The sequence below is a fragment of the Astyanax mexicanus genome, chromosome 22, assembly GCF_023375975.1.
Source record: "Astyanax mexicanus isolate ESR-SI-001 chromosome 22, AstMex3_surface, whole genome shotgun sequence".
In the NCBI taxonomy this organism is placed as follows: domain Eukaryota; kingdom Metazoa; phylum Chordata; class Actinopteri; order Characiformes; family Acestrorhamphidae; genus Astyanax; species Astyanax mexicanus.
The window spans coordinates 38,602,662-38,624,289 of record NC_064429.1 but is presented as its reverse complement, the minus strand read 5'-3'; the positions used below and the strand labels follow the sequence as shown (position 1 = coordinate 38,624,289).

Below are 21,628 nucleotides of genomic sequence, written 5' to 3'. Positions count from 1 at the left end.
TTGGTTTGTTTAACACTGTTTTTAAGTTACTACATGATTCATTATGTGTTCCTTCATAATCTGATAGATCACTTTACTATTCATTTACTATGTAGGAAAAATAAATTAAAACATTGAATAAAGTCTGTCTACACTTCTGACTATACTGTATTTAAAATTTCAATATCTGTATTTTATACTATAATCTGAATTAGTATAGTTTGATATTTATCTAACTTTGATCTTCAGACTGTAAAACTGGAGCTGCTGATCATCACTCACACGCTGGTGAGAGGAGAACCCAGCCTGACCAGCACATATTCACACATTCACCATCACACACTGATTAATACACACCTCTCACTATATCACAGAAATAACTGAGAACCGCTGTAGTGTTCTAAACTTAGCAAGACTGATTACAAACAAGGAAAGAATATATCTTTTTAAATGTTCAATTATTGTTTAAAAATTATATCTATACAAAAAAACTTTCTTTTCTAATATATAATAAAGGATACAGATACAGTATCATGTAAAAAAGTGAAAAAATGGCAAAGAAAAAAATAGAAATAGAAATATCTGTGTGACAATTGTAACTGTCAGAGCGCCATGTTAATATCATTATACATTCATTGTTGTTTTATTTCATATGGTTGTTAAAAAAGGCTAAAAATCTATACGAAAAGGTGTAAAAATGAGGGTAAAATGTGTTAATAAATATACGCCTCTAAAATAATATTTGGTTAAAAAGAGGACTTTTAGTTTAGTGTTGCTTTACTGTGGAGCGTAATGAGTCACGTGACGCGAGTTAGTTAGGCGGGTAACTGGAGAATTATGGGTCAGAACTAACTTGGAGGCAGAGAGAGAAGACTAACTTAGCAGCAGAGGGAGAACAACAATTAAAGCTAACACGAGGTCTAAAGGCGCACACGGTAAATGTTTGTCTGTTAAATACTGTTTAGTAATGTGTTTAATATGCCTTTTTTCAATGAATCTTGTGTTTCGAGTTGTACACAGAATTGTTGTGCTAGCTAGCATATACTGAACGGTTGCTTTGTTTTGTGTAGTTTTCACGGTGTCCGATGAAGGACCAGAGAGAGGGAGAGAGAAAAGGAGAAATAAACCTTCAAAAGACATCAGTATGACTCGTGGCCATTATTCCATTAGACCGGTGTAGCTACAACAATGTTACTGTATGTTACTGTATGTTACTGTATGTAACAAAACCTGGTATCTCTAAAACAGCAGTTTAACAGGGGGAGAGACGAGTGTTAATAAAATACAAAATCTGTGTTAAAAGAAAAATACAAGAACATAAAGCAGCAAACATACCGTGGAGGGTGAGACAGTCCAGATCTAAACACAGCAGAGCAGAATCAGAGAGCAAAATCCTCAAAAATCCATCAAACACAGAATAAACAGAAACTCAGGGAAGATAAACTCTTCATAAAAACAGACAGAATCAGATCTAATATCCTGTAAAGTGAGTAAAGTATTTATAGTGAGGTAAACAGGTGAAATCAATACTCTGATTGACTGTGGTCTGGAAGGTGTCATGTGATCAGTCATGTGATGGAGTGAATGAGTGATGTCAGTGTGTGGTGCATTCTGGGAAATGGAGTCCAGAACTGAGAGATCGCTGGTAAATACAGATACAGGAGGAAGAGAAGGTGTATCATTCAATCAATGTAAGAAGATTTTACTGCAGGTAATTTTGGAGCATTTCTATTGGTCAATTTAAAATCTAATTATAATGTAAATGACAACTTTTATAACTAAAACAGAACCTTAAAAATAGAAAGAGAGTTTTATACATTTGAGCAAATTGCATGTTTAATTTTGTAATTGTAAATTTGTGCTTCTTTCAAAGTATACAAATATCTTCAATAACATGTAAAATAGTTACATTAACCCTGGTTATATCATACTATATAATTAGGAGGAGAAAAATACCTTCTTACTGTTTAATTGAACTCAGGGTAAAATATTTAATTCAAAGTAATTTTGTTTTATTTAAAAATTATACAATAAAAATGGTAAAGATACAATTCTGACACATACTTTGATACAATATAAAGAACATCTGGCAACAACAATAATATTTATAATAGGTAGAAGGAATATAATCAAGAGGAAGATCACAAACCATCAAACCACCAAACTGAACTGCTTGAATTTTTGCACCAGGAGTAAAGCAGCATAAAGTTATCCAAAAGCAGTGTGTAAGACTGGTGGAGGAGAACATGATGCCAAGATGCATGAAATTAAAACTGTGATTAAAAACCAGGATTATTCCACCAAATATTGATTATTTCTGAACTCTTAAAACTTTATGAATATGAACTTGTTTTCTTTGCATTATTTGAGGTCTGAAAGCTCTGCATCTTTTTTGTTATTTCAGTCATTTCTCATTTTCTGTAAATAAATGCTCTAAATGAGAATATTTTTATTCGTAATTTGGGAGAAATGTTGTCTGTAGTTTATAGAATAAAACAACAATGTTCATTTTACTCAAACATAAACCTATAAATAGCAAAATCAGAGAAACTGATTCAGAGACTGAAGTGCTCTCTTTATATTTTACAGAGCTGTATATATTTATATACACTATATATACACTGTATTTATCAGTCCAGACCTACAGAATATCTGATGTACTGGTCTGTAATTGGTTCTGGTGTTCTGCTGTTTGGTTCTCTGGTCTGTATGTCTGTAGGACTTTAATGTTCTCTGAGGTTCTGAAGCTCCTGGTCAACCCGTCGGGTTCTCAGGTCTCTTCATCATCCTGCAGCTATTTATCATCATCCTCTCATTTCTATAAATATCTGTAATTAGCGCTCGGCGCTGAGCGGGTCGGCCGGCGGCCGGGAGACGGGTCCTCTGGAGCTCCAGCACCTCGGCCCGACATTCTCCTGCTGTAGCATCAGCCGGCCTGCTGAGTCAGAGCCAGGAGTCCGGCCCCGGTATAAATACGGCACCGGGACGGGTCTCGGCATCACACCACCCAACCGGCACCAGCAGCAGACCACCTCCACCCGACCCCGGCACTAGCAGACCACCTCCACCCAACCCCGGCACCACCAGCGCTCCTCCAGCATGGCAGACGAGACCCAGTCCACCGGTACAGTCCCACGGTTCTGCTGCGACCCGGCCCGGTACCCCCCGAGCTGCGGCGTTCTCTACAGTCAGCACTTCGGCCTCCCCCCCCTGCTGGACCCCCGGGACCTGGGCTGGGTGGAGAACCTGTTCCGGAAGCTGGGCAGCTCCTCCTGGCCCGGTTACTCCCGGACCTCCCGGACCTTCAGCAGCCGGACCGTCCACCGGGAGCTCAGCGAGGGTCTGTCCGAGATCTACATCCAGGAGACCAAGTGGACCATCAGTCTGGATGTCAACCACTTCGCCCCCACCGACATCACCGTCCGGACCCACTCCGGCTTCCTCCTGGTGGAAGGTGGGTCATAATATATAATAATAATAATTGATATAATATTAATATAGAGCTTTAAAACTCCACGCCCAGCAGAACAACAGTGAATATTAAATATTAATAAAAAAAATAACAACAACAAACAACAGAGCTTTAAGAATAAGATCAGCATAAGGAAACAAACAGAAGAAATGAAAGAAAAGAAACAGTAAAAATATCAGTATTTTTAGTTATATATTTGTTGTACAGCAGAGCTGATTCAGTACAGTTAAATTAAACACTCTCTCACAACGATGGTAAATTTAAAACAATTAATAAAGAAGAGCAGATAAGATACAATCATATTTTATGTCTAGAAATATCAAATATTTCCTATTAACAGCAACACCTTATCAACCAACAGCTATACCATAGCAGCCCCTTAGCAACCGCACAGCAACACCTCAACAAGAATCACCTATACCTTAGAAACTGCCTAGCAACAGCTAATGCCTTAGCAACCAGTCTAGAAACAAGTCTACAGCATAGAACAAAAGACAATACAGAATGAATAAGACGCACAAAGAACAACAAAAGAAAGAGGATCAAAGAGAAAAGATAGTTCTGTTTTACTGCAGCATTTATTTTCATTCTCATTCATAGAAGATCTTTAACTTTAAAAAGCAACTGAAAGCTACATCAGCTCAACACCTTATCAATACCTTTACCTTTATCATCTGGACTTTTGTTATAGTGTTAGCATTATTAGCATGTATAACTGATTTAATGAGACACTAATAGATACAATTGATAATAAACTGTATAATAATACTGTTTCTTTTCTACTGTTAACGTGCAGGGCGGCCATCTTGAATTCTGACCTCATAAAGTTGTTTAGATTATAATATTGACTGTTTATTCTAACCCCAGGTAAACACGAGGAGAGGCAGGATGAGCACGGCTACATCTCCAGAAGTTTCGTAAGGAAATATAAGTGAGTTTATTTCTGCAGTTCTGAGCTTTTCACAGCTAAATCTTATTTAATTCAATCAAACATCTGATCGAATGTTTATTTTCTCATTTCTTTAGACTTCCAGTGGGAATAATCATAGAGTCGATACAGTCCTGCATCTCTGGAGACGGGATTCTGACTGTCGAAGCCCAAATTACCAGCTTTCCCCCACCGGCCGACATCACCGTATCAGTTCAGGTACCGTCAATCACCTGTTCACCATCCCATAATCACATTACGCATTTTCTATATTTGCTAAACTACATGTGTGGGCAAAGGTAAATAGCATTATGTGAGAGTTTCAACTACATAGCAAATCTTTAGCAACCACATAGCAAAACCTTAGAAACCACATTGCAAAACCTTAGCAATAACCTAGCAAATGTTTAGCAACCACATTGCAAAACCTTAGAAAACACATAACAAAACCTAAGCAACCAGATATAAAAACCTTAGTAACCACCTAGCATAAGCTGAGCAAGCACCTGGTAAAACCTTAGCAGCCACCCAAGATAACCTTAGCAACAACATAGAAAATCCTTAGCAACCACATAGGAAAACCTTGGCAACAACATCAACAACAGCACCTATAATAACCTTAGCAACCACTTAGCATAATCTGAGCAACCACCTAGCAAAACCTTAGCAACACCCACTGAAAAACCTTAGCAAGCCCTTGATAAACCCTTAGCAACCACATTCAGGAAGCCAAACTAATAATGACCATCCTAACAGTCAACACCTATATCGTTGCAACTATGTAGCAACACCTCAGCAACCACATAGCAAGAACTGTTATTTTTTGCTGTTGGGCTCCCTCTACAGTCATGAAGCCAAAATAACCTCTTTTCTTATGTCAGCTGATATAACTATTCCAGTACAGATATGATCTAAAATGTTGTTAATTTATCTCTTAATCTTTTGAAAATATTGTTGTATAGATCATACGCATTCTGTAATTTTTCATATTTATTTGCTGAGGAAAGTTTAGGCCAATTTTATTGTGATTTTTTGGCCGCGCTTCTCACTTTTTGTCCTCCATCAGCAGTTATTTGTATTTTGCCGGAGGAGAAAAAGTCCAATTATGTCTGAGTAAAGTGAGAGCGGCTCCAGAGAGAGTCCAGGTGTTGGGAAATTAACATTCGCAGAGACAGAAGTCGTTTACTGAGAGAAAAGCACATGTTGCAATTATTTACCCAGAGCCGGATTTCTCCTTTCTCTGAGTCCGTTAGCGGCGCCGCCGAGCCGAGCCGGTTAATTGGCTGCGGAGGCGAAATGCGTTTTTGTGCCGCAGCCGAAGGGAATAGAGAAATAATTACCAGTACGGTTTTCTGCAGCCGGAGGAATGATCCGGACTCCAAATCCGTACAGCACTTTATACATTAATCACCTTCTTCTTCCAATTACCGCTCTATAATTGTTCTAATAACCAACAGACTGATTATCTGGAACCGGGTTCCACCCTCGGAGGGATCACTGGCCTTTTCCCACAACCCTGAAAATTAATCATTTTAGCTGCTGCCATTTACCGGCTCCTGATGTGCCATTTAAACTTCCTGTTTACACCACAGGTGGACACAACAACTGTAGAAGATACACTGGAAGATGGACTCCAGAGGGAGGGGCTTGTTGATGGGGGCGTGGCCTCAGTGACTGACAGCGGTGCTGCCCAACCCCTGATCCCTCCTCGACCTGATGGGAAGCCTGAGGATGAGTCTGTGGACCAGCGGACTCAATACGATGAAAAGCTTCGTCCTTCAGGTGATCTTAACAACCACATAGCAAAAACCTGAGCAACCACCTAGCAACACCTTTGCAGCCAAGATACCCCCTACCAAGACCTAACAACCATGTACCAAGACCTTAGCAGCTATTTAGCAAAACACCTGAGCAACTAACTACAATATCATGGCAGTGCCTTAGAAAAATCCTAGAAATACATAAGCAACCACCTAGGAACCACTTAGCAACACCTCATCAATTATTTAGCAAAACACAATAGAAAACATTTGACAACACCTGAGCATCTAACTACAATATAATGGCAATGCCTTAAAAACACCAAGAAACAACCTTGCAACACATTGGCACCCAACTCCTCTACCATAGTTGAAACCATAGTGATGCCATAGCAACCTATCAGCAACATATACTGTGGCAACACATTAGCAACCAAACAGCTATCATATAGCAATACCTTCCAGAATACCTACAGTAGTTAAAGCTTTTTAACAGATCCATAACCCTGATAATTCAGTAATATCTTGGGTTCTCCTGATGTTCCTCACAGGTCTGAGTGCTGAGGGAGAACAGGAACCGGTACCGGTCCAGACCACCGAGGACCAGCATGTAGATCTCAGTGAAGAACAGAGGGTTCTGATCCAGAAGAAGGAGGATGAGCTGAAAACTGAGGAGGATTTAATCTCAGAACAGAAAGTGGAGGAAGCTGGAGAAGCTGCTCAGGAAGTGCAGGAACCATCAGCACACCGACCCGGCGCTACCCAGGTTCTAGACGCTGCAACGACCCAGCAGGAGGACCTGACCGGGGCAGTACCAGAGGGAGAGACCCAGAAACCTGAGGCTGATGGGCAGGTCCAGCTCGGTGAAGCTGATGGGCAGGTCCAGCTCGGCGAGGGACAGGTCCAGAAACCTGAGGCAGATGGGCAGGTCCAGCTTGGAGAGGCTGATGGACAGGCCCAGCTCGGTGATGGACAGGTCCAGCTCGGTGATGGACAGGTCCAGCTCGGTGATGGACAGGTCCAGCTCGGTGATGGACAGGTCCAGCTCGGTGATGGACAGGTCCAGCTCGGTGATGGACAGGTCCAGCTTGGTGATGGGCAGGTGCAGTTCCATGATGGGCAGGTCCAGCTCGGTGAAGCTGATGGGCAGGTCCAGGAACCTGAGGCTGATGGACAGGTTCAGCTCGGTGAAGCTGAGCATGAGCGGGTCGGAACCGAACAGACCCTGGAGGAGATCCAGGCTCATCTGGAGCTCCAGCAGCAGCTGATGATGGAGGAGAATCTGAGGACCAAACTAGCAGAGAAGTAGGTGGAGCTCCATCCCAAAACTAAGTGAAGACAATCCCCTGCTGCCCATCAGATCATCTGATCTTCTGTTCATCTGATTATCTGATAAACTGCTGTAACCTGCAACCCTGAAACACTAATAAAGCTCTAGAACATCAAACCCTGTAAATCAATCCTTTAATCTGAGCTCCAGAGTTCCTAATGGTTCTGCTGTAAGAACCCGAACAAGAAGACGAGTACAGTCAAACCATGCACTTTATTTTTACTAAACCCAATAAGAAACATAAAATCACAGCGCTAAGGTTTAGCTGTTCAGTTGTAGAAATCAGAAAGAGGCTAAAGGTCAAATAAATAAATAATTTTATATATAATAATTTATTGTTCTAGATGAGTCAGAACATCAGAACATCTCCAGAACGTCAGGCAGGTCGTGTGTAGATAAAATAAAAACTTTTAACAGTGTTCAATGAAGGACAACCAGAAAACCAACAACTACATGGTCACAGGCTTAAAATTCTGATTGGTGCTCATGGAGGACCCGCCCACCTCACAAATTACAGGGTTTAAAGGATCTGCTGTAACATTAGGTTTTCAGTCTCACTAGGTTTTATTGTTATGGCTAATTTATGTGTTTTTGCCTCCAACGCAAATAAAACCTCTGGCAAATGCTCTGCCAAAAATGTATATGTATATGAAAAATAAGTTTAATTTTAAAGGTGTTTCAAACCAGAATCTCCAAAAGAAGCCTAAAGCAGCCACCTTGGATACCATAGCTACCACCTAGAAACCACATTGACACTATCTAGCAATTGCTTGGCAACACCATTGTAATTACCTGGGATTCTATGGCATCTAACTACAAACCACATTGCACAAAACTAGCATCCACTTCCACTAGCAACCACTTAGGATACCACAGCAACCTTAGTAAAAATGTGGCACCCACCTGCTGTACTATAGAAAAATTAACTAGTTATGCTAAATTCACCTGTATTTACCAGGTTTAAATGGTACATTGAACCAGAAACTTCACCCAACCCAGTGGATCTTACGCCCAATGACCCACTGTGACCCTGAACAGAAATGGATAGGTACCTAATATATATATAATAACCACAGATAAAAAAAACTATATAAAATAAATATTTTAGGTTTTCTATCTTTAATAATACAGTATGGCCAAAAGTTATTAATATAATATTTTGTTATCTTGAGAAACACCCAGTTCTCTCCAGCTTCTCACTGAGGGTAAACCTGGACCTTCAAAAGCCATTCAAACCTGATTAAAAAAAACAGGAAATTCATTTCTTTATATACTGTAATACTGATAATACAGATAACAATGACTAGAATTAGACAAGTTACACTAACAGCAGGCAGTAATGGCAGCAGCGGTAATCTCAGCCACATGATAATGACATAATGAGAAGATGAGACAGTTTCAGTAAGACATTATTTTATTTCAGATCATTTCTCAGAATTACAGAGTTAAAAACTGTACATCAGGAAAACATCAGCTGATCAAACACACATTCAGAGTTCCTCCACTAAACAAGTATCCTCCACAATTTTCTGGAGATAAATAAAGCCATCGTTTGTAAATACAGTTAGTTAAAAAACACACCACGTCTTCTCAAGAAAAGTATATTTTCCAAAAACAAAACAAGAAAGAAGAAAAATTGAGAATTTGAGTAAAATGAACCCCACGGTCAGAACAGTCATGCATAAAGATTTATACATCAGTCAAACAAAACATCATCATATATTATATTATATTAGGCACCAACCAATATGCAGTAAACTCTATATAGTAGAGATTAATCAGAATAAAATCAGAACTGAACTAAATTAAATATTTGGCAGAATACTCATACTCTGAAAACTCATTTTTTGTAGGTTTTCATTCACTTTGTCACTTTTCCAATAGAAAAGAAAAACACAAACAAAACTACATAAAAAATAACATCTAGGCAAACAATATTGTTTATTGTAAATTATTCTGTATTTTCTCTTATTCAGTTCTGGGTATAGATTACACCATCCTATGAAATCACTAAAATAACTCTTTGTAACACTATTTTGCTATTTTTAACAGTAAAGCCCTGATATTTGTATATTTAATCACTCAAAGATGGTTTTCACAAACAAGGATTAAGCCTAGTCCTGAACTACACATTATTTTGAATAGTGATTCACCATTAAAAGAGAAAGTTTAGTCCAGGTCTAGACTTACACTGCATTTTATTGTAAGTCAGATATGGGAATTTCTTAGTTCCATGTAGCCCGAAAACGTTTGAAATTCTGCATTTGCGCTTGTATTTGTGTGAATAAACGTTAGTTTATAGACGTATCTGAAATTATAAATGGTTTAATGTTGCTGTTTAAAAACTCTAAAATTGCACTTTTAAGTGTTTAAATTTGTGTGAATGACTGAATTTCCACATATGGATTGGCACTCAGTGCAGTTTGACACAGTTCTCCAGGTGGACAGTAATTTCTGGTTGAGAGTACGCTGCATGTGATTGGCTGCTGCTTTTCGCTGGTGTGTGATGGTTAAGTTCTCAATGTAAATTATTAATGATTAATTGTGGAACATGATTGAACTTTAGTGTCATTGGGTGTCTAGAAAGGTACTATATACTGGTTCCTCCACAGTTTAAAATTGAAGAACCCTTAAAAGTTCTTTAAGACCCCAGTTTTTTAACAGTGTACAGGGTTTACGTCTAACACTGATCTCGAGAAAACCCTGATTATCTGGTATTTTTTCACTGATAAACTGAACTCTGAATATAGGAAGTATCTCAGGGGCATTAATTAACCCGAATGGTGTGATTAATTATTCGTAATGTTGAACTCTGTCTTGGAGAAACATCACGTCCACGTTACGTCACTGATCAGCGGGACTGGCTGTACTGGGGGTCGCTGGGGGTCACTGGGAGGTTGCTGAGGGGTCGCTGGGGGGGTCGCTGGGGAATGGCATGTTCTGGGTTCTAGGCCATGGTGGCGTCCTGTAGGTTGGGTTCTGGTAGGTCCGCGGGTTCTGCGGGGGTCTCGCTGCTGTAGAGGTAGTAGGGAGGAGTCTGTCGGGACTCGATGATCAGGACGCCCTCCGGAGACAGCGAGGCGAAGACTGTGAGGGGGTCCACTTCCTGTGGGATCCTGCGGGGACAGGAAGGGGAGGAGCTTAGCAGGGTTTTGGTGTGATTTTTGCGAAAAAACTACTGCAGGAAATCATAGAATGATCACTTTAATTGGTATAAGTTTGGGTTCCTCTCTGTGTCATACTGTTAAAGAAAACGTTCAGTAAAAAAATCTAATTCATATAATTTTCCACTTTGAGATTAAATCAATCAGCAAAATCCAAATTGTCCCTCTTTAGCAATTAATAAGAAACTAGAATTGTGTCACCTGACTCAGGGGATGCTGGGAATGCCCACACCTGTATTAGCGCTGAGGTGTTAGATTAGCTTCAGTGCTAACTAAAGTAAACAAGCTCATTTGTGAGAGCAGATATAAAGGCTTATCAACTACAAACTATTTTTGTAAACATATAACATTCAGTGCATAAAAGTAATGTAGGAGCAGATTCCTGGACAGTGATTAAGCCTTTCAGGATTAATTCCTAGACTATGTTTTCCTAGAGTTCAGTTTAATGTTTAATAACTTTCCACCTAAATCTGAGTTCAAAGTTCTCACCCCACCAACCAATCTCTAACTTAAAAAGACAAACCCTCAAATAAACATTTATAAATGTGTCTAAATTATAAATGGTTAAAAATCACAGTTTAAGTTCCTGAAGTTCACAGAGAGGCTGAATATCCTGAACCTTTAAACACGACTTATAGCAGCAAAATCACAGTCAGATAAGAATTCATAATTCATAACATATTTCTACTTTTCATTTACATCTACTCACTGTCTCTTAAAGAGAGAGAAATAGAGAGAGTGAGAAAAACAGAAAGAGTAAGAAATGAAGAGAACAATGAAGAGATAGAAATATATAGATAGAAATAAAGAGAGAAATAGAGAAAGAAATAAAGAAAAAAATAGAGGGTAAGTGAAACAAAGGAATGGAGAGAGGGAAAAAAAGGAAAAAAAAGAGAAATGGAGAGAGAAAAAGAGAGAGATATAAAAAGTGAGTAATAGAGGGAAATGGACAGAGAGACGGAGAGAGAGCTTAATGGAGAGAAAGAACTATATTTATAGAGAAAGAAACAGAGGGTAAGAGAAAGAAAGAAATGGAGAAAGGGTAAGAGAGACTGAGAGAAAGATAGAGAGAGAGAAACAGAGAGAGAGAGAATAGAGGGTAAAGAGGTGAGAGAGCTGCAGGTGTTGAGTTCAGTAATAGACTCTGTTCCCAATTACTACAAATCACCGTCTGATTCAGAGTTTATCACCTGAAACTTCCATCTGCAAACTCTACTAATCAATCCATCAGCAGAGAGAGAGAGAGAGAGATACAGAGAGGGAGAGAGAGAGAGAGAGAGAGAAAAGCTGCATCTGAAACCATATTCTGACGACATGTTCCCTTTTTCTGTGATATTTTCTCTCTTAAGGTTATGAAAATGAATCTGGATGAGTTTTTGCATTGATTTCCTGTTAATGTTTAATTTCATAGTCGTCCCTAAGTTTCTATCTAGAAATACCTGCATGCATATGAAGAACATAGACAGAAATGTAGAACTGTGTCATAAAAGCAGAAATTCAGAATATTTTCAGTATTTACACTACAGAACTACGTTACAATATTACAGTGACCATGTTAAATCCAGAACACACCTCAATATCAGAATAAGAACAACTTTTTACACTTGATTTGTGGCTGCAAACTTGCACTCGTTCATTGCAGGCGTATTTCATTCACTTTTTAAATGGTGTGCATCAATTCTATGGGTGATAATTCTGCCCTCTTGTGGGGAATGTTTTATCTTCTAAGATAAATTCAAAAGTTGAACTGAAACAAGTTGATTTGGTCATATCAGCTATAGATCTGCTGCATTTATGAGTCTAAATGTTTATTAATGTTCCTTTTCCCCTCTAACTCGTAAACCACTCATATCCTAACCCTGGGGATGCTGGGGGTCCTATGGGGATATTAGCTGCTTGCTATGGAGTTGCTAGGGGATTTCCAGGTGGTTGATACGGGAGGTGGTCCTTATGGTGGTGTTTAGTGGTTGTTAGGGTGTTAAAGAGTAACTGTTTATTTTACCTTGAGTGTATTGACAAATATCTTTCAATAATGATTACTTATCTTAGTATCTATAATTACATAATTATTGTGTGAAACCTTGTATTGTATAGGCATTAACCAATACTCACATTATATTTGATCATTTTCACTCACAGTGTATTTACACGCATTTATATAGAAGATTAACCAATAATCACAATACATTCTTTACATATATAGTAAAACATTGTTTGATATGGCATGTGACTAACACAGACTCTATTATATGACAGATTAACCCACATTAACATATAACATATGAGATGTAGCTCAGGCTTGAAGTATTTTGTTTTACTGCATGACCCTAACTAACGGTCATCAATTCGACTGGTACGGGGCTAATTTGCTACAAAAAGGCTATTAGATCAAAGCAGCCTTTGGATGAGTGAGTGCCTCCCTAAAAAACCTCTGCTTCAAAGCGGGGGGTAACGCACACACACAGATAGTGCCAGGATGTTTCATTCTGGAAGAACACAGTCAAGGCCAAACACTAGTGGTCCGGTCAGACACGTGAAATGGATTACTAACACGTGAAATTATGCATGCTAACATGAGATGATTTTAGCAACGCCTCATCAGCAGGTTTCACGTCATTTTGGGTATAAAACATGGAGTCAGATCAGAGGGGGGTCAGAACTTATGCTGGGACGACTGTCAGACGGTCTTTCATGTGTTGGTTCTCCTCAATATTCAGTACTTTGTAATAAATACTTGGTTTGCTTTCAACTTCACTCCACCTGTCTGACTCTCTCTATCAAACGAACACGCAGGGGAGTTGTACCCCGGTCGAGAGGTGGGTGTTGACCCACCTTTCATTTTCTTTTCTACAACAGTGTTTATAGGGTTAGGGTGTTTCTGAGATGTTGCTATGTGAATTGAATGTATCCCAACAGTTTAAAGACCAGCTTATTGCATCCTATTGGTTTTAAATCTACAGGTTTTGGCTATATTACTATGAAAAACACAGCAGTATAATGTTAAATATAAGTATATTTTCCTGAAGGTTCCTTAAATCACCTTTATGAGGTTCCTTCACAGATTCATACAGTTTTAGATTGAAGAACCCCTAAAGTTTCTCAATAAAACATATATTTTAGGCAGAGTAAACCTGTATATCTGGTGTATATCTGTGTATATCTTCTGTATCAGCTGGAAATCAGTAAAATAAAGAACCGATCTCTGAGGTCTCATTCCAGCTCAGCAGGGAGAGGGACATGAATGAAGGGTGATGTCATCAACAGCTGATCCCCAACTTAACTCCTATTGCAACACCCTTCAGCAGGACGGGTGGGGGGTGGAGAGCATTCCAGAACTGGACCAGGACTTCCAGAACTTTCTGCAGTGGGAACGGGAAATACAGGGCATTCCTGGATACCAGAGGACTGAGTTACAACACTGTAGAACACTGTAGAACGTAGCTGTGAGGTTCAGAACCTTCTAGAACAGAAGCTGGAGCTGAAAAACATTCCCTGATAACGGGAAGAACAATTCTGGAGAACAGCCGTGTTCTGATATGATCAGTGTGGATATAAGAAGTAATGTTCCAGTAAAATAATTCAATAATTCAAAATGACTTTTCCTTAAACAACATGAGAAGAAATAACTTAGACAATATAAGCATAAATCAGAAAGAGCTGGGACAGTATAGAAAACACAACTAAAAGGTCACTGTTTCCTTAATTTCCTTCAGTTTTTATTTGATTGCAGAAGCTCTGAACCCAAGATATCTCACATTTCATCTGCTCAGCTTTATTACATTTATTAATTATACCACAGTTAGTTCTGACCCTGCAATGTGATTGGCTGAGAGGTGTTCTATGAGTGCCGTTATCAGCCGATAATGCACTGTAACCAAAGCTCTCCATGTACTACTTCCCCAATACAGGTAACCTAACAACGATGCAGCGCTTACAAACCAAACAGAGCAGCAATGGAACTACTTTAACTGGCGGAGTTTTTATAACCAAACAGATCCTATTTTCTCCTCCTCTTTAACTCTTTAAAATCTTTCAATAATCAGTGATAATGGAACTGTTATATAATCACAATAATACACTTGAGGTTCGTGCTATAACGTATAGCATTGCAGATCTACAACCACAACACAGCAGTGCCGATAATACACATTATAGTACCAACCTTGAGTGTATTATTGCTCAAACAAAAAAACATTAATTTCTTTATTTCAGACCAAAAACACATTCCAAACTGTAAGTTCTGTGATTAGTTACTTACAGAGGCGTTGCCTGGGTATGTAAAGATCTCAAACCTTGACTGTCTATCTAAGCTAGCTAATTCTAAAGTTAAGCTAACTGACCGTCACAGGCTGTATTTTATTACACACAGTGGGTTTAATCTGTGTTTTGATTCAGAGATGAGTCTTTTTAACCAGCACAGAAACAATATTATCACAGTCTACATGGTTAGTTCAGTTTCCTTTCTTTTAGAAAAATCTCTGTATATCCAGATATTTTTTAACATCAGTGCTGAAACCCGGTGCAAGAACTCAAAAATCCTCCCCAGTGAGGCAAAACCAGCAAGCTGATTGGCTGCTTCTCCTGAAAGGCGTAACTTTATCCCTGAATTAGCTCCCTGATTCGTGTCTAGAGATTTTCCATTCACAGCGCTCAGTGTCCTGTCTCCTCACTAATAGTACAGCTGAGCAGAGTGAAACGATTCGGGGCTACTGGATATTTATTCGGGGCTAAAGCCCCGGTAGGCCAGACCAGACGACTCCCCTGGTCACTAATCAGCATTAATGCAGAAAGCACATGTTAAGACATCCATTCATTTTTTTAACAAGACAATGCTAAACCACACGCTGCACGCATTTTTATAAAGACTGTGGAACTGGAAGAGGGTATGGATTGATTCTGTACATCTTAAGACATGTTTACAGGAAGAATGAGACAAAATATCACCTAAAACTCATCACTTAAGGCTTCCTACCGTCTCAGTTTGGCTGAAATGCAGTGCATGTTTGTAAAATAAAGACTCAAACGTTAGAAGCTCTGATTCTGAAGCCGGAGAGACGGTAAGATAAACGGAGGCTCCCGGCTGCAGGAGATTCAGGGCAGCAGTCTGACCGTATTTGGAGTCGGTGGAGTTTCCGTGGCGGCTGCCAAACGTTCGACTCTAATATAAACCTGGCCGACTCCGCCGGCCTCTCGCTGTTTAATTAGCGCTTAGCCGCTACAGTCTATTTACACAGCGGTGCCCCACCGTCCTGCTGACCTGCAGAGCATGTGCTCACTTTTTATCACCACTGTGTGAAAAACCACCACAGGAAAACACTCACTACAGTTACTATAATTAAACATCCCATAATGAACAGAAACCAACAAAGCAAACTGTGTCATTTAGTTTAATTGTGATAATTTATGATTAATCAAATAGATGGGTTTAAAATATTAACATAAAAATGTATTAAAGTGTATTAAAGTGTATAAAAGGCTCGTAATTTAATTTATCTATTTAAATTTATTTATCTCTATTGAATAATCAACAAAACACTAATCGACCAAAACATTAAAACCACCCGCCTAACGTGACTTCTACAAGACCCCTGAAGGTGCACGGTAGTATCTGGCACCAAGAAAGTTGTGAGGTGGGCGGAGCCTCCGTGAGCCTTCAGTGCAGCTTTGGGCACTTTTATATATATATATATATATATATAAATATTTAAGATAAAATAAGCTAATCCTTTATTAGTCCCACAGTGTGGAAATTCAAAAATAGATAAAATAAACAGTAAAATATATACCAATAATAAATATATAATATCAATAATAAAAAGTAAAGAACTATTAAGACTGTTTTATGTTACACATAATTATGTTTTCTTTAAGTGTTTAGAGTTTATCAGAACTGATGTCAGGTAAAACTGTAACATTTGGGTTTAAGATCAAAGCGTTAGAGATAAAGCAGAAGAGCATCCTGCTGAGATCTGTCTGTCTTTCTGTCTGTCTCTCTGCTAAAAACATCAGTTAGATCTGTCGTCTATCTGTGTTTCAGCTGTGATTCCATTGACAAACTGAAGCCAGTCTGTGCTGCTGCTGCAGTGGATCAGTGTAATAATAGAATCGGTGTAAAAGCTAAAAATACTATGCAGTACTCCCACTATTTCAGTCTCACACACAACCCCCCTCACACACACACACACACACACACAGTAAATGATTCTGTATACAACTTAACCCTACACTTAACCCCAAGCCCCTAAATCCTCAACCATTAACCAACCATAAAACCCAACACTAACCCTAATCTTAAACTACAACAGACTCCGCCTCCTTTTGAGCTGCTGATGCTGTAGCATTACCGAGTAGCATCACAGCGCTAACGCTAACGCAGCGACTCGGTTCTGATACATCAGCTCACAGACGCAGCCTTGTGCTGATCCACATAACCCTAGGAGTGATGAGGGGAAAGAGAGAGCGCCATCTACTGTACTGTACCCACCCAGAGAGAGCAAGGACTACTGTACTCTCTCAGGGCTCCGGCAGCTGGTAGATGGCAAAGCTGCTTGACCGGGATTCAAACCAGCAGATGAGCTCCTGATCAAAGTGGCAGCGCTTTAAACCACTTGGTGCCCCAATCTGTTTACCTTTTAATTTTTACCAAAACAATATGATATCTGAGATATTTTTAACATATGTTTAACTCTACAGTGGAGGCGTGGTGATTAGACCTGAGTGTGAATAAAGTGTAAATTATACAACTTACTGAATTTTCTTGGTGAAGTTTTTGGTGACAATGCCGCCCTCATCCTGTTTCTCCTCGTGTTTACCTGTAGAGATAAAATCAGACCAGATATTAAAACTCAGTGTAATCAGACTCTAATCAGATTCTAATCAGACTTTAATCAGACTCTAATCAGCTTTAATTACTGAACACTGAGTCACACACTGTCTCTGGTTCTACAGGAACATTCTCCAAACGGTGTGACATCACAGAACCCCGTCAACCACCCCCCCCCAGCACATCAACCACCCTCCCCCACCCAGATACTCTGAGTGAGCCTCAGAAACTTACAGTTACAGTGTGTTTCCAGTTTCTATCACATGTTTATCACAATTATTTACCTTTACACACAGAGAGGATACAACCTCTCATCTCCAAACCTCTAAACCCAGTTTCTGCTTTTAGCAACATTTAGCAAATCAAAACAACACTTTTTATATTCACTGATCTCGATTATCTGCATAAAACACAACAATCTGATATAAAGTCACGTGTTTCCATATCAAAACACCGCCATTCAAAATCACACAGCATCAGCTAATTGGCTAATAAATGCGGCACCTGCCCAAACACCTCATTGGTTAATTGTTAGCACTTCAATCAGGAAGTAAGCTCTATAAAAAGACCACAGGTGAGCCTTTCTTATGTAACAACAGAGGAAAAGGCTGCAGAGAGAGGAAGAGAGAGAGGTGAATATTTAGACTGGAGAAAAGGTATGTAAATTTAGGTATGTGTTAGTGGTTGGTGGTTGGTGGCTGGTGGTTGATAGTTGGTGTTTGGTGATTGGTGGTTGGTGATTGGTGGGTTGTGGTTGGTGATTGGTGGTAAGTGGTTGGTGGTTGATAGTTAGTGGTTGGTGGTGGTTGGTTGGTGGTTAGTGGCTGGTGGAGGATGATTGGTGGATAGTGGTTAGTGGTTGATGGTTGGTGGTTAGTGGTTGATGGTTGGTGTTTGGTGGTTGATGGTTATTGGTTGATGGTTAATGGTTGGTGGTTGGTGGTAGTTGGTTGGTGGTTGATGGTTAATGGTTGGTGGTTGGTGGTAGTTGGTTGGTGTTTGGTGATTGGTGGTTGACGTTCTGCATGTGTGGTAATCAGTCTATCATTTTAACAGCCCCTGGTTTCCACGGCTCCACAGTGATCTGAGTTATTTACAGCTCTGGAGCTGCTGGGCTAATATTATCTGTGGGGTCGAGCTGGTTAAAGATCTCAGCAGGTGCTGAACTGGAGTCTCAGTGATCTGCAAGTCATTCTCCAACTTCTGTACCAACCCGGCCTGACCCTATACACTCTAAACTAGTGCTGATTTATATTTAATCTGTATTTCAATATAAATAAAATAAATCTGCCTTCTGAACGTCTGAGTAGTAACTTCAAAATGCTAAAAAAGCACTTAAAAGCACTAAAAACAACAAAAAAACAAAAAAAGTGCTAAAACAACTTAAATACTCTCAAAGAAGGACTAAAAACCACTAAAAACAAAATGCCAAAAAGCACTAAAATACTCCAAAAGAAGGACCAAAAACCTTTGAAAACAAAAATGCTAAAACACTAAGAAATTTCCATAGAAGGACTAAAAAAACACAAAAAACAAAAACACTAAAAATAAAAAATGTGATAAAAAAGCTGTACAAATGCTAAGAAAAAACTAAAAACACCAAAGCATTACCAGATTGGATATAAAAATGTTAAAAGCACTAATTTAAACTAAAGCTGGAATAAAGAGGACTGGAGTTGTTTTGAGTTTTAATCTTCAGCTGTTCTCCCAGTTCTGAGTGTTAATAGAGCGTTATTAAAAGGTTATTAAAGGGTTAATAGAGGACAGGCCTGAGGGTGGAGCTGAGTTGTGATATCTTGTGATGTTCAGTGATCATGGTGATATAATTACTGTTCCACAACAAAACAGCAGATAAATAATATTACTGTATAAATAAATGATGATCACTGACTGTTTACTGTCAGCAGGATTTACTACAGATTTATTAATAGTAACTTTATTCATCTTAATGATCTGTTTTTACTAAATAAACACAGGGGGCGACACTGAGCTCAGCGGAATTTACTGAGGTTATTTACAAACACTGTACGATTACTACTGTATTATAAGTGTATTTCAAATATGGGGACATATATGAAGAGAAATTACACAGTTATTCTTATACTTATACTTATATCAGTAATTAATAATATTATTAAGTATTATGAATCATTATTGAAATGTACTGTTGAGTGTGTGCTTGTATAAAGATGTTATGTCTATAAAGTGATTCATTTGTATTATTACAGTGTATATACACTGTAATACATACATACACACTACATAAACATACATACACACTATATAAACAGTATATATATATGTAAAGTTGTGTTAGAGTTCTGACCTGAAACCTCGATGAATCCGTCTCGGGTTTTGACGCTGAGCTCGTCGGGTCGGTAGCTGTGGACGTTGACGCAAACCTTCCAGGGTTCGTCGGTGAGGCCGGTGGGGGCGGGGCCGGGGGCGGGGCTGCGGGACGGCTCGGTGTAGCGGCGGGGGAAGGACGAGTGCAGGGCACCGGGCCAGGGGGCGCTGTGGCGAGCGCTCAGCCGGGGGCGGGCCCAACCCGGCCAATCCATCGACAGATCGTCCGGAAACGCAGGCATCGGAAAATCATCGTCCATAAAGTGCGAAGAGAACGGATTACGCGGAATCCGCTGCCTACTGCCGCCCAACGTGTAGAAATCACCCTCCGCCATGATCAATACCCCCAAACACCGATTACACGATTATCAGATAATCGATTAATCGAACAATCAGACAGTCAGATAATCGATTAATCGAATAATCAGACAGTAGTACAGTCAGATAGTCTGTGCCGGGAGTTCAGCTGTTTTTAGTGGTGAAGTTTCTCTGAAGTTTAAAAATCTGTAGAAGTTTTGCTGCAGAAGAGTCCGGTTCTCCTGTTCTGATCCGACACCGTTTCTGTGGTTCTGTTCTGAGGAGGTTCTGTGGTTCTGGATCTGGGTTTTATAGAGCTGCTGGATCTCCTCACCCTCAGTGTGACTCTCAGACTCAGGCCTCCAGAATGTACTGGCCCCGCCCCCACAGCCGGCCAAGTATAGCCCTGGGACCTCACTGGCCCCGCCCCCGGCTGCATGCCCCGCCCCATCTGGTGACTCATTGGCTTTTTAATAGAACTTCACTCAGAGCAGGAGCAGGGCAGGATGATGTCACCGTAAGCCCCTCCCCCTCCCCCCCAGTACTCACATATTACTCTATTAGTGTAGGGGTGATGCAGCGGGACGTCCCGCAGGAATCCTGACCCAACCCGACCCGAGAGTCCTTAACACCAACACATCAGTATCACATATATAACCATATATATAACTTATATATAAACTATATATAACCTTATTTGTACCCTAAATATAACCTGATTATTGAGTTGTTTGTTTGTTACTCATCCGGAGCTGGAATGATCTCAACAACTAAATTTATTATAAAACTAACGTCCCTCATATAAATATATAGTATATAAATATAAATATCAAATAAAACAACATAAAACTAGTTCATAATAAAGAAAAGCTCTATTTAGATTAATTCAAATTCAATTTTAAAATTCTTTACTCTGATGTTCTGAGTTTCTTTAGATCCTTAAAAGTTTCTTTAATCTGAAGAAACTCTATTTTAGGACAACTGATTAAAATCTAAATAAACATTAATCAGTACTGATTCCTATAGATATAAAACAGCAAGTTTACTTGATGAAACTGATAAACAAATGATTCTGTTTTCTCTCACAAACCAAATACAATTATGAGAAAACAGTATTTAACTGTAGAATTCTTGTAAACAGACAAAAAATATTTTTAACTAAATCATAATATAATCACAAACATTTTGATTACACTTCACAATAAGGGTACATTAATTAACAGTATTTTTTCAAATGTCTTAAAATGTCTCAACTCAAATTTATTTATGATTAATAATCTCTTAACTAGTGTTAAATAATAATTAGAGACATTACTGAACTATCTAACAATGTTTATTACTGTTATAATAATACTGTTATTTCAGATCCTCATTATAAAGGTGTATATCGAATTAAACACCTTAATTATCCTAACAAAGTTAATTACAGCACTTCAACACAAAACAACATTTTGTAAATTCTGTAATTTTACACAGAATTAGGTAATAAAAACTAATTTGAACACATTTCTTCACAGAGGCTGCTGCTG

The 21,628-nt window shown here is 39.1% G+C and overlaps 2 protein-coding genes and 1 long non-coding RNA gene across 5 annotated transcripts; 2 read left to right on the top strand and 1 right to left on the bottom strand.

Moving 5' to 3' along the window:
- Nucleotides 1-579: 579 nt before the first annotated feature.
- LOC125786782 (uncharacterized) lies at nucleotides 580-1,121 on the top strand. Its single transcript, XR_007428820.1, has 2 exons — nucleotides 580-914; nucleotides 1,050-1,121. It is a non-coding gene; the product is annotated as an uncharacterized LOC125786782 (long non-coding RNA).
- Nucleotides 1,122-2,962: 1,841 nt separating this feature from the next.
- Nucleotides 2,963-7,586, top strand: si:dkey-1k23.3 (heat shock protein 67B1). 3 transcript variants are annotated; one of them, XM_049470307.1, is made up of 6 exons: nucleotides 2,964-3,433; nucleotides 4,319-4,382; nucleotides 4,478-4,598; nucleotides 5,972-6,161; nucleotides 6,691-7,115; nucleotides 7,221-7,586. In XM_049470307.1, the coding sequence occupies exons 1-6, from the start codon at nucleotides 3,079-3,081 to the stop codon at nucleotides 7,446-7,448; spliced, it is 1,383 nt and encodes a 460-aa protein (XP_049326264.1). In that variant the 5' UTR covers nucleotides 2,964-3,078; the 3' UTR covers nucleotides 7,449-7,586. The 3 variants fall into 3 exon arrangements, with proteins under 3 accessions (XP_049326262.1, XP_049326264.1, XP_049326263.1); XM_049470306.1 differs by having other exon boundaries at nucleotides 6,691-7,157; XM_049470305.1 differs by having other exon boundaries at nucleotides 2,963-3,433; nucleotides 6,691-7,586.
- A 1,279-nt stretch (nucleotides 7,587-8,865) lies between these two features.
- hspb8 (heat shock protein b8) lies at nucleotides 8,866-20,489 on the bottom strand. The gene is made up of 3 exons (XM_015603694.3): nucleotides 19,783-20,489; nucleotides 17,382-17,445; nucleotides 8,866-10,585 (listed from the first exon to the last, which is right to left on the bottom strand). Exons 1-3 carry the CDS (start codon nucleotides 20,135-20,137, stop codon nucleotides 10,417-10,419), a joined length of 588 nt encoding a protein of 195 aa, XP_015459180.1. The 5' UTR covers nucleotides 20,138-20,489; the 3' UTR covers nucleotides 8,866-10,416.
- Nucleotides 20,490-21,628: the final 1,139 nt, after the last annotated feature.